This window comes from Bombina bombina, chromosome 7 (assembly GCF_027579735.1).
Source record: "Bombina bombina isolate aBomBom1 chromosome 7, aBomBom1.pri, whole genome shotgun sequence".
Taxonomy (NCBI): Eukaryota; Metazoa; Chordata; class Amphibia; order Anura; family Bombinatoridae; genus Bombina; species Bombina bombina.
The window spans coordinates 349,577,979-349,593,689 of NC_069505.1; the positions used below are offsets into that span (position 1 = coordinate 349,577,979).

The 15,711-nt window shown below is 41.4% G+C and overlaps 1 protein-coding gene across 1 annotated transcript in view; it reads left to right on the top strand.

Annotated features, from left to right (window-relative positions):
• The window catches only part of STAB1 (stabilin 1), a 1,127,460-nt gene that overhangs the window by 569,272 nt on the left and 542,477 nt on the right, over positions 1-15,711 (top strand). The window contains exons 32-34 of the mRNA XM_053721023.1: positions 620-721; positions 6,221-6,331; positions 7,033-7,164. Of these exons, the coding sequence (XP_053576998.1) occupies positions 620-721; positions 6,221-6,331; positions 7,033-7,164 (345 nt within the window). The remainder of the gene's footprint in view (positions 1-619; positions 722-6,220; positions 6,332-7,032; positions 7,165-15,711) is intronic.

The window sequence follows — 15,711 nt, forward strand, 5'->3', positions numbered from 1 at the left end:
AATATACAACACGTTGAACCTTGAAGCAGATGGGCTACAGCAGCAGAAGACCACACAGCATGAGTGAACCTGCAGCCGAAAGTTTGGAAGCAGCGGTCATCAGACCACAGCTTCGTAACCAGTACGCCAGCTATTTTGTTCGCCTTGGGGTGGTTGTCATCCCTACTTGTTTGTGTACTGTTAAATGCGGGCAGCGTATTGATGTAATACGCTGCATTTTGTGATCCCGTGCGGACACGTTCACATGAGCGAACACTGTCCGGCAGATGCTAAATGGGGGCCACAAACATATTTGCAAGCAATATGATAAATTATTTATCACTGGGTTTACTAATGGATTTAAATGACTTAAAATGTGAAACCCTTGAGAAAAAACATGTAAGGCACTTCACATAGTATCATTGTCTGTGGCGCCAGTAAACCAATTACATTTTCTTACAATGCAGAGATCCCAGGCAGCAATGCTCATTACAGGGAAGTAGGGAAAAGTATGCAAGCTTTTATCAAATAGGCAAACATTTTGCACCTGGCGGCAGTAAGAATGGTTATGAATAGCTATTGATATGTTTTGTTTGTAATTTCCAGTATTTCTATCTATAAAATACAACTTTTTTTGTAGATTTTGATACCACCACTGGGAAGTATCCCTCCTCAAAAGCCAACGTTAACGCAACAACTGAAGCAGATGCCAGCATTCAGCAAGTTTAAAGAGGCAATAGAGGTAGGTTGCTTATTTTTCAACAAGCTTTCCATGCTGCTATATATAGACCCTTAAAAAATGGCCAACCCTATCAAATGTGTACTATTGCGTTAGAAATAACTTTGCAAACCTAATTTGTGTGTTCTTAAAAAAAAAAAAAAACCACTATAGGCAAGTTTAAATAGTTTGTATTAAAGGGACATAATACTCATATGCTAAATCACTTGAAACTGAGAAAGTATAATGTAAAAAGATGACAGGAAAATATAACCTGAGCATCTCTATGTAAATAAGGAAGATATTTTACCTCACAATCTCCTCAGTTCAGCAGAGTAAGTTCTGTGTAAAAAGTTATACTCAGCTGCAGCCCAGCTGCAGGTAAAAAAAAAAAAATGAAGAAATGAACAGCAGCCAATCAGCATTAGCAGTGCTAAGGCCATGAACTCTTTTACTGTGATCTCATGAGATTTGACTTAACTCTCATGAAATTTCATAGCAAACTTCCTTTAAACTGAATAGGGAAATAAGATGAGAGTGCACGTAAACTCGCCCCTTCCGGTGTCCCGGGACAGACATACTGATATGCTGCTTAGAAGTCCTTTACAATGGGATGTGGCTACTGAGGAACTTTTAAGGTAAAATATCTTTCTTTTTTACATAGAGATGTTCAGGTGATATTTTCTAGTCAGCTTTTTACAGCTATGCTGCATCACTTTCAAGTGTTTAAACATTTGGGTATTATGGCCCTTTAACTGTGAGCCGCAAACTCAACTGGTAAAGTAAATATGCATCTTTATAGGTTAACATACCTTCTCATTCTGTTTTACAAGTGCATGAAAATATCATCTGGAGTTAAAGGAACAGTCTACTCCAGAATTTGTATTGTTTAAAATAGATAATCCCTTTATTACCCATTCCCTAGTTTTGCATAAACAACATGGTTATATTAACAGTTTTTATCTCTGTGATTACCTTGTATCTAAGCCCCTGCAGACTGCCTCCTTATCTCAGTGCTTTTGACAGACTTGCATTTTATCTAATCAGGACTGACTTATAAGTAACTCCACGGGAGTAAGCACAATGGTCTCTATATGGCATACATGAACTAGCAGTGTCTAGCTGTGAGCAACTGTCAAAATGCACTGAGATAAGAGGTTCAAGGGTTTAGAAATTAGCATATGAGCCTACCTAGGTTTAGCTTTCAACATAGAATAGCAAGAGAACAAAACAAATTTGATGATAAAAGTAAATTGGAAAGTTGTTTAAAATTGCATGCCCTGTCTGAATCATGAAAGTTTGACTAGACTTTAAGAGTTATCCTCCATTTTCATCTGACGTTCATTTAGCACTGCTTTTTTAGAAAGAGAACAAGAAGTGTAAAATATTTTTTAACTGTTAAAAATTTGATTTTCTTCTGTTATGTGTGATCAGTCCACGGGTCATCATTACTTCTGGGATATAACTCCTCCCCAACAGGAAATGCAAGAGGATTCACCCAGCAGAGCTGATATAGCTCCTCCCCTCTACGTCAGTCCCAGTCATTCTCTTGCACCCAACGACTAGATAGGATGTGTGAGAGGACTATGGTGATTATACTTAGTTTTTATGACTTCAATCAAAAGTTTGTTATTTTACAATAGCACCGGAGCGTGTTATTACTTCTCTGGCAGAGTTTGAAGAAGAATCTACCAGAGTTTTTTACTATGATTTTAACCGGAGTAGTTAAGATCATATTGCTGTTCTCGGCCATCTGAGGGAGGTAAAGGCTTCAGATCAGGGGACAGCGGGCAGATGAATCTGCATTGAGGTATGTAGCAGTTTTTATTTTCTGAATGGAATTGATGAGAAAATCCTGCTATACCGTTATAATGACATGTATGTATACACTTCAGTATTCTGGGAATGGTATTTCACCGGAACTACTCTGTTAAAGGTCACTAATCCTTTTAATAAATATTATCATGTTAAACGTTTTTGCTGGAATGTAGAATCGTTTACATTGCTGAGGTACTGAGTGAATATATGTTTGGGCATTATTTTCCACTTGGCAGTTGTCTGCTTTAAATTGTGACAGTTTCGTTTCTCCTCACTGCTGTGTGTGAGAGGGAGGGGCCGTTTTTGGCGCTCTTTTGCTACGCATCAAAAATTTCCAGTCAGCTACTATTATATTTCTTGTATGATCCGGTTCACTGACAGATCTCAGGGGTCTTCAAACTTCTTTGAAGGGAGGTACATTCTCTCAGCAGAGCTGTGAGAATTTTATATTGACTGTGAATAAAAACGTTACTCTATAATTTTTTATGTCAAATTTAGTTATTGTTATTTACTAATGGGAACAAACCTTTGCTAAAAGTTGGGTTATTTTAAAGTCGATGCTATAACTGTTTTTCAGTTCATTATCTCAACTGTCATTTAATCGTTTAAGTACCTCTTTGAGGCACAGTACGTTTTTGCTAAAAAAGATTATAACCAGGTTGCAAGTTATTGCTAGTGTGTTAAACATGTCTGACTCAGAGGAATATATCTGTGTCATTTGTTCCAATGCCAAGGTGGAGCCCAATAGAAATTTATGTACTAACTGTATTGATGCTACTTTAAATAAAAGTCAATCTGTACAATGTGAACAAATTTCACCAAACTGCGAGGGGAGAGTTATGCCGACTAACTCGCCTCACGCGGCAGTACCTGCATCTCCCGCCCGGGAGGTGCGTGATATTATGGCGCCTAATACATCTGGGCGGCCATTACAGATAACATTACATGATATGGCTACTGTTATGACTGAAGTTTTGTCTAAATTACCAGAACTAAGAGGCAAGCGTGATCACTCTGGGGTGAGAACAGAGTGCGCTGACAATACTAGGGCCATGTCTGATACTGCGTCACAGCTTGCAGAGCATGAGGACGGAGAGCTTCATTCTGTGGGTGACGGTTCTGATCCAAACAGATTGGATTCAGATATTTCAAATTTTAAATTTAAATTGGAGAACCTCCGTGTATTACTAGGGGAGGTCTTAGCGGCTCTCAATGATTGTAACACCGTTGCAATACCAGAGAAACTGTGTAGGTTGGATAAATACTTTGCGGTACCGGCGAGTACTGACGTTTTTCCTATACCTAAGAGATTAACTGAAATTGTTACTAAAGAGTGGGATAGACCCGGTGTGCCGTTCTCACCCCCTCCAATATTTAGAAAGATGTTTCCAATAGACGCCACCACTCGGGACTTATGGCAAACGGTCCCTAAGGTGGAGGGAGCAGTTTCTACTTTAGCTAAGCGTACCACTATCCCGGTGGAGGATAGCTGTGCTTTTTCAGATCCAATGGATAAAAAATTAGAGGGTTACCTTAAGAAAATGTTTGTTCAACAAGGTTTTATATTGCAACCCCTTGCATGTATCGCGCCGATTACGGCTGCGGCAGCATTTTGGATTGAGTCTCTGGAAGAGAACCTTAGTTCATCTACGCTTGACGATATTATGGACAGGCTTAGAGTCCTTAAACTAGCTAATTCATTCATTTCGGAGGCCGTAGTACATTTAACCAAACTTACGGCTAAGAACTCTGGATTCGCCATACAGGCACGTAGAGCACTGTGGCTAAAATCCTGGTCAGCTGATGTTACTTCTAAGTCCAAATTACTTAATATACCTTTCAAGGGGCAGTCTTTATTTGGGCCCGGTTTGAAAGAGATTATCGCTGACATTACAGGAGGTAAGGGCCACGCCCTACCTCAAGACAAAACCAAAGCTAAGGCTAGACAGTCTAATTTTCGTCCCTTTCGGAATTTCAAAACAGGAGCAGCGTCAACCTCCACTGCACCAAAACAGGAAGGAGCTGTTGCTCGTTACAGGCAAGGCTGGAAACCTAACCAGTCCTGGAATAAGGGGAGCATCAGTGATTCTAATAGCGCCTGCATGGCCACGCAGGACTTGGTATGCAGATCTAGTGGACATGTCATCCTGTCCGCCTTGGTCTCTACCTCTAAGACAGGACCTTCTGATACAGGGTCCATTCAAACATCAAAATCTAACTTCTCTGAAACTGACTGCTTGGAAATTGAACGCTTGATTTTATCAAAGCGTGGTTTTTCTGAGTCGGTTATTGATACCCTGATCCAGGCTAGGAAGCCTGTTACCAGAAAGATTTACCATAAAATATGGCGCAAATACCTATACTGGTGCGAATCCAAACGTTATTCCTGGAGTAAGGTTGGGATTCCTAGGATATTGTCTTTTCTACAAGAAGGTTTAGAAAAGGGTTTATCGACTAGTTCTTTAAAGGGACAGATTTCAGCTCTGTCCATCTTGTTACACAGGCGTCTGTCAGAAAATCCAGACGTCCAGGCCTTTTGTCAGGCTTTAGCTAGGATCAAGCCTGTGTTTAAAGCCGTTGCTCCGCCATGGAGTTTAAACTTAGTTCTTAACGTTTTACAAGGTGTTCCATTTGAACCCCTTCATTCCATTGATATAAAATTGTTATCTTGGAAAGTTCTGTTTTTAATGGCTATTTCCTCGGCTCGAAGAGTCTCTGAGTTATCAGCATTACATTGTGATTCTCCTTATCTGATTTTTCACTCAGATAAGGTAGTTCTGCGTACTAAACCTGGGTTCTTACCTAAGGTAGTTACTAACAGGAATATCAATCAAGAGATTGTCGTTCCATCCTTGTGTCCAAATCCTTCTTCAAAGAAGGAACGTCTTCTACACAATCTGGATGTAGTTCGTGCCCTCAAGTTCTACTTACAGGCAACTAAAGATTTTCGCCAAACTTCTTCCCTGTTTGTCGTTTATTCTGGACAGAGGAGAGGTCAAAAAGCTTCTGCTACCTCTCTCTCGTTTTGGCTTCGTAGCATAATACGTTTAGCCTATGAGACTGCTGGACAGCAGCCTCCTGAAAGAATTACAGCTCACTCCACTAGAGCTGTGGCTTCCACTTGGGCCTTTAAGAATGAGGCCTCTGTTGAACAGATTTGCAAGGCTGCAACTTGGTCTTCGCTTCATACTTTTTCCAAATTTTACAAATTTGACACTTTTGCTTCTTCGGAGGCTATTTTTGGGAGAAAGGTTCTTCAGGCAGTGGTTCCTTCTGTATAATGAGCCTGCCTATCCCTCCCGTCATCCGTGTACTTTTGCTTTGGTATTGGTATCCCAGAAGTAATGATGACCCGTGGACTGATCACACATAACAGAAGAAAACATAATTTATGCTTACCTGATAAATTCCTTTCTTCTGTTGTGTGATCAGTCCACGGCCCGCCCTGTTTTTAAGGCAGGTAGATATCTTTTAAATTATACTCCAGTCACCACTTCACCCTTGGTTACTCCTTTCTCGTTGATTCTTGGTCGAATGACTGGGACTGACGTAGAGGGGAGGAGCTATATCAGCTCTGCTGGGTGAATCCTCTTGCATTTCCTGTTGGGGAGGAGTTATATCCCAGAAGTAATGATGACCCGTGGACTGATCACACAACAGAAGAAAGGAATTTATCAGGTAAGCATAAATTATGTTTTTTTGCAGAACTTTGGTTTAGCTGAAGAAATTGAGTCATCAGAACAGAAGTACACAATTTTTGTGCCTGGAAATTCTGCAATACTGGAATATTACAATGAATCTGGCATAGAGCAAATGGTAAATTCATCAGTGTATACATTTACAAAGCATTCTATGCTAGCTCTAGAAAAATGTTAGCTTTCAACCTTCAGGAAAACATATTATACCTAATGGTGTGGCCCATGGCCATGGTACTTCTTTGTAGCCAGAAAAAGAGGTAGTGGGTTTATTACTGGCAGGATATACACAGAAACATGACATTCAACAGCATTGTCATTGGAATTATAGAAGCGATATTTGCCACCATAGCAAAAATAATCTCCAGGTTTACATGACTGTATAAAATGTCCCTTTTAGGTACAAATGCTCAAATAGTCAGCTTAGTATAAACCACAGGGACTCCAACTATGTACAATTTAAAGGTGAACACATCAGCCTTCCTCTCCTCCTTTGCTATCCCCTTGAACCCCCTTAGCATGTAAGCCTAAGAGCCCAGCTGTTTGCAGATCACCTTCATAAGAGCTGACTAGATCAATGCAACTCTTGGCAGGGTCCTCTACCCATTTGATCCCTAAAAATGTTACCTTGTATACCACGCCTATGTTTTTAGCGCTGCAGAATCTGTTGCCGCTCTACAAATAACTGATAATAATAATGAAAATAATAATAAAGTAGCATATAACTAAACATGTCTAAACATGACATTCACATTGTATTGCAGAACATACTATAATGAAGATTTTAAATTAATTTTGCTAAATATTTCTTTTTTTCCCTAGGATAACAACACCATAAAATACCATATTATTCTTGGGTTTAAACTTTTGCCTGCAGACTTGAAAAATGGGATTCACAAAGACAGCATGTTAGGATCCTCCTATTGGCTCATTTTCTATGAAAGGGATAATAAGGTACAGTAATTGATGTGTTATCTTATGGACCTGTATATACTGGATGAAAACTAAATATATAGATTTAGCAAGATTGTATACTCATAAAAAATATTTATCATTCAATTTAAGAATCATTGAGGTAATTCCAATCTTCTCAATATCATCAACATCATAAATCCAGTATTAGTAGAAATGTGGATGTTGCAAGGACAACAGAAAATGAGATGAATTAGAGATCAAATAGGCCTTTGCTAGAGGTTTGGCCAATGAGAGAGGGGAAAGAGGGACTGGGTAATGAGAGGGAGAGTGACAGAGTCTGAAATTCTAAGTGAGGCTAAGCAGGAAAGACTGAGAGAAAATAGACTGCATCTTGCACATAGCATAGCAAGATTTTAAGCCTATTGTAAGACCTAGAGTGCCTGAAATGCTGTGTAATAGGGTTATGCTTCAGGGATTTAGAAACCGTGAAAGAATATCAAATAAACGTATTAATTCTGCTTACCATAGAGTTAATTCTAATCCTTAAGAAAAGATCATCTAAGTGTTTTCTACAGGAAGTCTAAGGGAATTTTTGTAGATAAATCAGGTGAAAAGTTTTTCTAAAATATTGGAATTAACCCCATGGGGTATATTTAACAAGCTGCAAATGCAGCTGTTTCCGAAAACAAAAGTTAAGAAGCAGTGGTCGTAAGACTGCTGCTCTTTAACTCATCCGCCACCTCTGAGGTGGTGGACAGCAATCATCCCGATCAGATACGATCGGGATGATTTACACCCCCTGCTAGCAGACGATTGGCCTCGAATGTGCAGGGGGCGGCATTGCACAAGCTTTTTACCAGAAATTATTGTGCAATGTTAAATGCCAACAGTGTATGCTGTCAGTATTTAGTGATGTCGAGCGGACATGATCCGCTACAGCGGATCATGTCCACTCGACACTTGCTAAATCTACCCCCATATATGAAAACCTTACAGATGAAGATGTGTAGATACTGAGCTATTTCATTGCTTCCATGAGAGTTGTCTATCAAAGGGTTGATTTCCTTTCCTAATACCCTGAATACTGGTGTTGGGAAGAAGTAGTGTAGTGGGCTTTCTTTACATGTGGAAGAATGCACAAAGGTATAGGTGCTCATGCCTGTTACTGTTAATCAAGGCCCTACTGAACGGGAAATAAAACCTGTCCTATAGGAGTTCCAGATCCCACATTGAATACATTTTGGTAATCTCAAATCCTTGTTTTAATGAGTGGACTAATCTATCAGTACCTTACAATACTTCTACTTACACAATCTTGCAGAGGGGCAGTTTACCTCTGGGTGTTACTAGACATACATTAGGGTCCAAAAGTCTGATTTCAATACCACAATCTGCATTTATTGCAGAATTTCTGGAAAAAAAGGGTATTTGTTTGGCAAAGTATTCAGTATTTTGCATATAAAAAACAAAATATATGCTTGCCTGATAAATTTATTTATTTCCGGGCATGGAGAGTACACAAAATATTCTAATTACTAGTGGGATATTCACCCCTGGCCAGCAGGAGGAGGCAAAAAGCACCCCAGCAGAGCTGTTAAGTATCACTTCCCTTACCCATAACCCACAGTCATTCGGCCGAAGGGAAACGGAAAAAGTAGATAACACAAGGGTATAGAGGTGCCCGAGGACTAGACAAAAAAACCTGCCATCTTAATTTGAATAAGGGTGGGTCGTGGACTTCTCATGCCCGGAAAAAAAGAAATTTATCAGGTAAGCATACATTTTGTTTCATTCTTAATATAAGGAGAGTCCAGGGCATCATTCCTTACTGTTTGGAAATACTGAACCTGGCCACCAGGAGGAGGCAAAGAAACCCAGCCAAAGGCTTAAATACCTCTCCCACTTCTCCCATCCCCTAGTCATTCTTTGCCTTTCGTCACAGGAGGATGGCAGCGAAGTGTCAGAAGATTTCGGAGTAGTTCCTTAGGAAGGGTATCTGCCTTTCGATATGAGACTGGAGTTTTAAGTAGTCTTGTCAGCCTCTCAATGAGAGCATTGACGAAAGTTAGAGTCTGGATATGCAGGGAGAGTCTTACTGTGAACCCATCCAGACTACCTTCTAACAGCTCCTAAGCAATCAGTGTAGACAAGTTTCACTGCCTGCTTGTTTTGTCACTCAAGTCCATGTCAGGAGTGATGCTACAAGATTGTCACACTTGAGAGGCTGTGATTCTGTTCCACAGCATGGATTCTGGTAAGATTGTTTTAATTTTTACATATGTTGAAAACACTAGAAGACAGGGTCACAGTGTGACTCCTTTTATCTTAATAGAATCATGGGTTAATATCTCCTTAGGGGGGATTATTAAATTTTGGGGATTAATCAAATGTGATGCTTTGATTTTATGCTGCTTTATGTGTGAGATTTTTATTGGGCTCATAGGCCCATAGGATCCTTGCTTTTGCTACCTCCATGTACCGTGTTCTTATTTTTTTCTATTAAAAGTTATTTTTTAACTTTATACCGGTATCGTGCAGCCAGTTTTTTTCTTTTTGACTCATAGGCTGTTTGTTATCTGGCTGGAATGCACAGGTTTTTGGTGGTCTCGCGAGTGGTCTCACTTTCATTTCCTCTTTCCTGACCGAGCTGGCTGTCGGAGAAGACGCTATTTCTCTGCATTGTCTGGGTCTAGGAGGTGGTGAGTGCCCCTGCCATTGGGAGTATAAAGGAGCTGTTTTTGAGAAAAAAAATGGTTTATTTTTTGTGTCCTGCTGTCATTAGCTTAAGCTATGGAATATTCTGAGATATTAGAGGGTACTCCCTCTATTCCAAATAGTAATACCTGTTTATATTGTGAGAAGGCCTTGGTATGCCCGCCCTCTCAACTATGTTCCACATGCCTTGACAACGTTATTCGGCCAAAGAAGGTTAACCCTTTTAGTACCACTGAGCCATCCAACTCTGATGACTCACCGTCCCGTGAGGTGCATAGCCAACATTCATCTCCTTCTACACACGCAGCTTCCCATAACACACTTAATCCTCCATCTAGAGGGGGCCTTTTACCATCAGATGTTACCGTGCAGTTAAAAACAGCGGTTTCTGAGGCCCTCAGTGCTTCATCTCGCCCTGCTAAATGCAAGTGTAAGGATAAACATACAGTATCTCACAAAAGTGAGTACACCCCTCACAATTTTGTAAATATTTTATTATATCTTTTCATGTGACAACACTGAAGAAATGACACTTTGCTATAATGTAAAGTAGTGAGTGTACAGCCTGTATAACAGTGTACATTTGCTGTCATCTCAAAATAACTCAACACACAGTCATTAATGTCTAAACCGTTGGCAACAAAAGTGAGTACACCCCTAAGTGAAAATGTCCAAATATGGGCCCAAAGTGTCAATATTTTGTGTGGCCACCATTATTTTCCAGCACTGCCTTAACCCTCTTGGGCATGGAGTTCACCAGAGCTCCACAGGTTGCCACTGGAGTCCTCTCCTCACCCCTCCATGACAATATCACAGAGCTGGTGGATGTTAGAGACCTTGCTCTTATCCACATTCCATTTGAGGATGCCCCACAGATGCTTAACAGGGTTTAGGTCTTGAAACATGCTTGGCCAGTCCATCACCTTTACCCTCAGCTTCTTTAGCAAGGCAGTGGTCGTCTTGGAGGTGTGTTTGGGGTCGTTATCATGTTGGAATACTGCCCTGCGGCACAGTCTCCGAAGGGAGGAGATCATGCTCTGCTTCAGTATGTCACAGTACATGTTGGCATTCATGGTTCCCTCAATGAACTGTAGTTTCCCAGTGTAGGCAGCACTCATGCAGGCCCAGACCATGACACTCCCACCACCATGCTTGACTGTTGACTTTGTACTCCTCACCTGGTTGCTGCCACACATGCTTGACACCATCTAAACCAAATAAGTTTATCTTGGTCTCATCGGACCACAGGACATGGTTCCAGTAATCCATGTACTTAGTCTGCTTGTCTTCAGCAAACTGTTTGTGGGCTTTCTTGTGCATCATCTTCAGAAGAGGCTTTTTTCTGGGATGACAGCCATGCAAACCAATTTGATGCAGTGTGCGTCGTATGGTCAGAGCACTCACAGGCTGACCCCCACCCCTTCAACCTCTACAGCAATGCTGGAAGCACTTATACATCTATTTCCCAAAGACAACCTCTAAGTATGACGTTGAGCACGTACACTCAACTTCTTTGGTCGACCATGGCAAGGCCTGTTCTCAGTGGAACCTGTCCTATGAAACCACTGTATGGTCTTGCCCACCATGCTGCAGCTCAGTTTCAAGGTCTTGGCCTAGGCTATCTATATGTAGAGCAACAATTCTATTTTTCAGATCCTCAGAGAGTTCTTTGCCATGAGGTGCCATGTTGAACTTCCAGTGACCAGTATGAGAGAGTGTGAGAGCGATAACACCAAATTTAACACACCTGCTTCCTATTCACACCTGAGACCATGTAACACTAATGAGTCACATGACCTCGGGGAGGGAAAATGGCTAATTGGGCCCAATTTGGACATTTCCACTTAGGGGTGTACTCACTTTTGTTGCCAATGGTTTAGAAATTAATGACTGTGTGTTGAGTTATTTTGAGGGGACAACAAATTTACACTGTTACACAGGCTGTACACTCACTACTTTACATTGTAGCAAAGTGTCATTTCTTCAGTGTTGTCACATGAAAATATTTAATAAACTATTTACAAAAATGTGAGTGGTGTACTCACTTTTGTGAGATACTGTAGCTCTCCTGCCCCGGGGTCATTATGTAATTTATTGGATTTCTCTGCTCTGTCTCAGTTATCCGAGCATGAGTCGCACTCTGAGGCTTCAGAGGGTGAACTTTCTGGGATGGAGTCTGCTGCCTCTAAGCCTCCTGCTGCAGAGGAACCAGCCTTTAGGTTTAAAATTGAACACTTACGTTTTCTTCTAAAAGAAGTCCTGTCTACATTAGAGGGTCTAGAGGCCAAGCTGCCTAATGAACCTTTGATTCCTAAATTAGACAGAGTTTACTAGGACAGGGTAGTGCCTTTGACTTTTTCTGTGCCTGTAAAGATGGCAAACATTATTAAGAATGAATGGGAGAGAATTGGATCTTCCTTTTCCCCTTCGTCTTCCTTTAAAAAATGATTCCCGGTCCCGAACTCTCAATTGGAGTTGTGGGGTTCCGTCCCTAAGGTGGGTGGCACTATCTCCACTCTTGCCAAACGTACTACTATCCTGCTTGAGGATAGCTCGTCGTTCAGAGAACCAATGGAAAGGAGATGGAAACTCTTCTAAGAAAGATGTTTCAACATACAGGATATTTATTTCAACCGGCAGCGCCCGTTGTCGCGGTTGCTGGAGCAGCTACCTACTGGTGCGACTTCTTATTGGAAATGATCGAGGTGGAGGGTCCCCTCGATGTTATCCAGGAAAGAATTAAAGCCTTGAGTATTGCTAATTCTTTTATCTGTGATGCAAACATGCAGATTATTTGCCTAAATGCTAAGGTGTCTGGCTTTTCGGGTCAGGCACGACGAGCACTCTGGCTGAAGTCCTGGTCTGCAGATATGACTTCTAAGTCTAGACTTCTTTCCCTCCCCTTTAAGGGAAAGATTTTATTTGGTCCATGCCTGGACTCCATTATCTCTATGGTTACAGGGAGCAAGGGTGCCTTCCTACCACAAGATAAAAAGATCAAGTCGAAGGGACAAGTTTCTAATTTTCGTCCTTTCGTTCTGATAAATCCCAATGACATCAAACCTCCGCTAAGCTTGAGCAAATCAAGAGTACTTGGAAGCCGGCTCAGTCCTGGAATAAATCCAAGCATAGCAAGAAGCCCGCCAAGACTAAATTGGCATGAAGGGGCTGCCCCTGATCTGGCGCTGGATCGTGTAGGGGCAGACTGTTGCTCTTTTCAGACACTTGGTTCAGGGACGTGCAGGATCCATGAGTCCTGGAGGTCATAGCTCAGGGATACAAGATATGTTTCAAGTCTCATCCACCCAAGGGCAGATTTCTCCTCTCAAGTCTGTCTTCCAGACCAGAAAAGAGGGAAGCCTTTCTGGAGTGCGTGCGGGATCTGACCTCCTTAGGGGTCATTGTCCCGGTACCTATCGCAGAAAGAGGTTTGGGATACTGTTTAAACCTTTTCGTGGTTCCAAAGAAGGAGGGAACTTTCCGCCCGATTCTGGACCCTAAAGTGCTTAAACAAATTTCTAAATTTCCTCTCATTCAAGATGAAGACAATAAGTTCCATCCTTCCCTTAGTTCAGGAAGGAGGACAGTTCATGACCACTATAGATCTGAAGGATGCTTACCTTCACGTTCCAATCCAAAAGGATCACTTCCTGTTTCTAAGGTTTGCGTTTCTGGACCAGCACTTCCAGTTCATTGCACTTCTGTTTGGTCTAGCTATTGCTACAAGGATTTTTATGAAGGTTCTAGGGGCTCTTCTAGCTGTTGCCAGAACCTGGGGTATAGCAGTAATTCCCTACTTGGAAAATATTTGGTGCAAACAAGCACCATCTTTTCGTCTGGCTGAGGGCTATTCAGAATCTCTTATCTCTCTTCTTTGATCTCATGGATGGAAGATAAACCTAGAAAAGAGTTCTCTTATTCCAAGCACCAGGGTGGAATTCCTGGGTACTATAATAGACTCCATATCCATGAGGATATTTCTAACAGACCAGAGACGTTGCAAGCTAGCTTCGGCATGTCTAGCCCTCCAGACCTCCTTAAGGCCCTCTGTGGCTCAGTGTATGGAGGTGATTGGTCTTATGGTGTCCAGCATGGACATCATTCCTTTTGCCAGGTTCCGTCTCAGACCGTTGCAACTATGCATGCTGAGGCAGTGGAACGGCGATCATTCGGATCTGTCTCAACAGATTTCTCTGGACAACCGGTCGAGAGAATCGCTCTCTTGGTGGCTCTGTCCAGATCATCTCTCCCAAGGGACATCCTTCTTAAGAACATCTTGGGAGATTATGACTACGGACACAAGTCTATCAGAATAGGGAGCTGTTTGTGGTGCCAAGAAGCACCATTCTGGAACTTCGGTTAATCTTCAATGTTCTGAAGGCTTGGCCCCTTCGGGGTTCGTCCCAGTTTATCAGATTCCAATCAGACAATATAACCTCGGTGGCTTACATCAACCATCAGGGTGGAACGAGAAGCTCCCTAGCGATGAGGGAAGTATCTCAGATTCTGGAGTGGGCGGAGGCCCACAGTTGTTTGCTGTCAGTGATCCACATTACGGGTGTGGACAACTGGGAAGCAGATTTTCTCAGCAGACAATCTTTTCATCCAAGGCAATGGTCTCTCCATTCCGAGGTGTTTGCGGAGATATGCAATAGGTGGAGGACGACGGAGATAGATCTCATGGCGTCCCATTTTAATACCAAGCTACCCAAATATGGGTCAAGGTCCAGGGATCCTCAGGGGGAGATAATAGATGCCTTAGCAGTGCCTTGGTGGTTCAGTCTACTTTATCTTTTCCCGCCGTTACCACTCCTTTCTCTTGTAGTGGCTCGCATCAAGCAGGAGCAGTGTTATGATCTCCTTTCTCTTTAAATCCTTCTGACACCTCCCTTTCCACAACCCTTAAAAGGACCATCTGATCCCTATTTGCTTGCTTGATTATTTTAGTGTAACAGGGAAAGTTAGTTGTTAGGACTCTCCACTGTTATCCTGTTATCCAGCCTTTAGTGATTAAATAAGTCACTTCAACTGTCTAAACATTTATCCTCTTTGGGACTTTGTTTCTATTAACATTTCTTCGCATATTCTAAGAACTTTAACATATCAAGAAGATCTGTATTCTGAACTCTCACCTCTCAGCTTACAAACGGCACTCCGCTCCTGAATAGCAAGTCTGTGACGTCACTCAAGCCGACACCAGGCCAGCATATGCAGACAGCGTTCAGACGCCAATCTGTTTACACAAGCTACCGCATCTACAACCTTTTAACCCTGCTTACTACACTGCTTCAAGGAATACTAACAGCAAACAGTTGGTTTCAATGGAGAAGCTTAAAGGATTTATCACCTCTCTGAAACTAAGAACCGGAGGAGTTTTCTACAAACCGCAAGTATCAAAAGCCTTGATTAATACTCTATTGCATGTTTGCTTAACTCCACATAAAGACTTTGCTTATACAAATACCGGAACAACTCCTTTTGCATAATCAGACTTCTGCTCTGCTTAATCTGGAGATTTATTAACTTTGCTTACTAACAACAATTTTACCACTTACTGCCTTCTCAGCAGCACCATTTAAAGCTTGTATTTATTTAAGAAGAGCTATTTTACAACTACAGTGAAAGTTAACTGTGAGTTGTGCTATTATTATTTAGCCTGTTAATTTGGATTAAATACGCTATTTAATCCTTTTCCTTGCTCTTCTGACAATAAGAGTTTTGGATTATTTAAATAGCTACAAATACAACATTTTAGTTCATATCTTTGTCTGAACTTTATTCATTAATTGCAAAAGACCTGTCAGAAAACATAACAGAATAATCAAGCCTGTAAAAGAGTCTCAACTGTAACTTAATATGGATCCAGTTGAG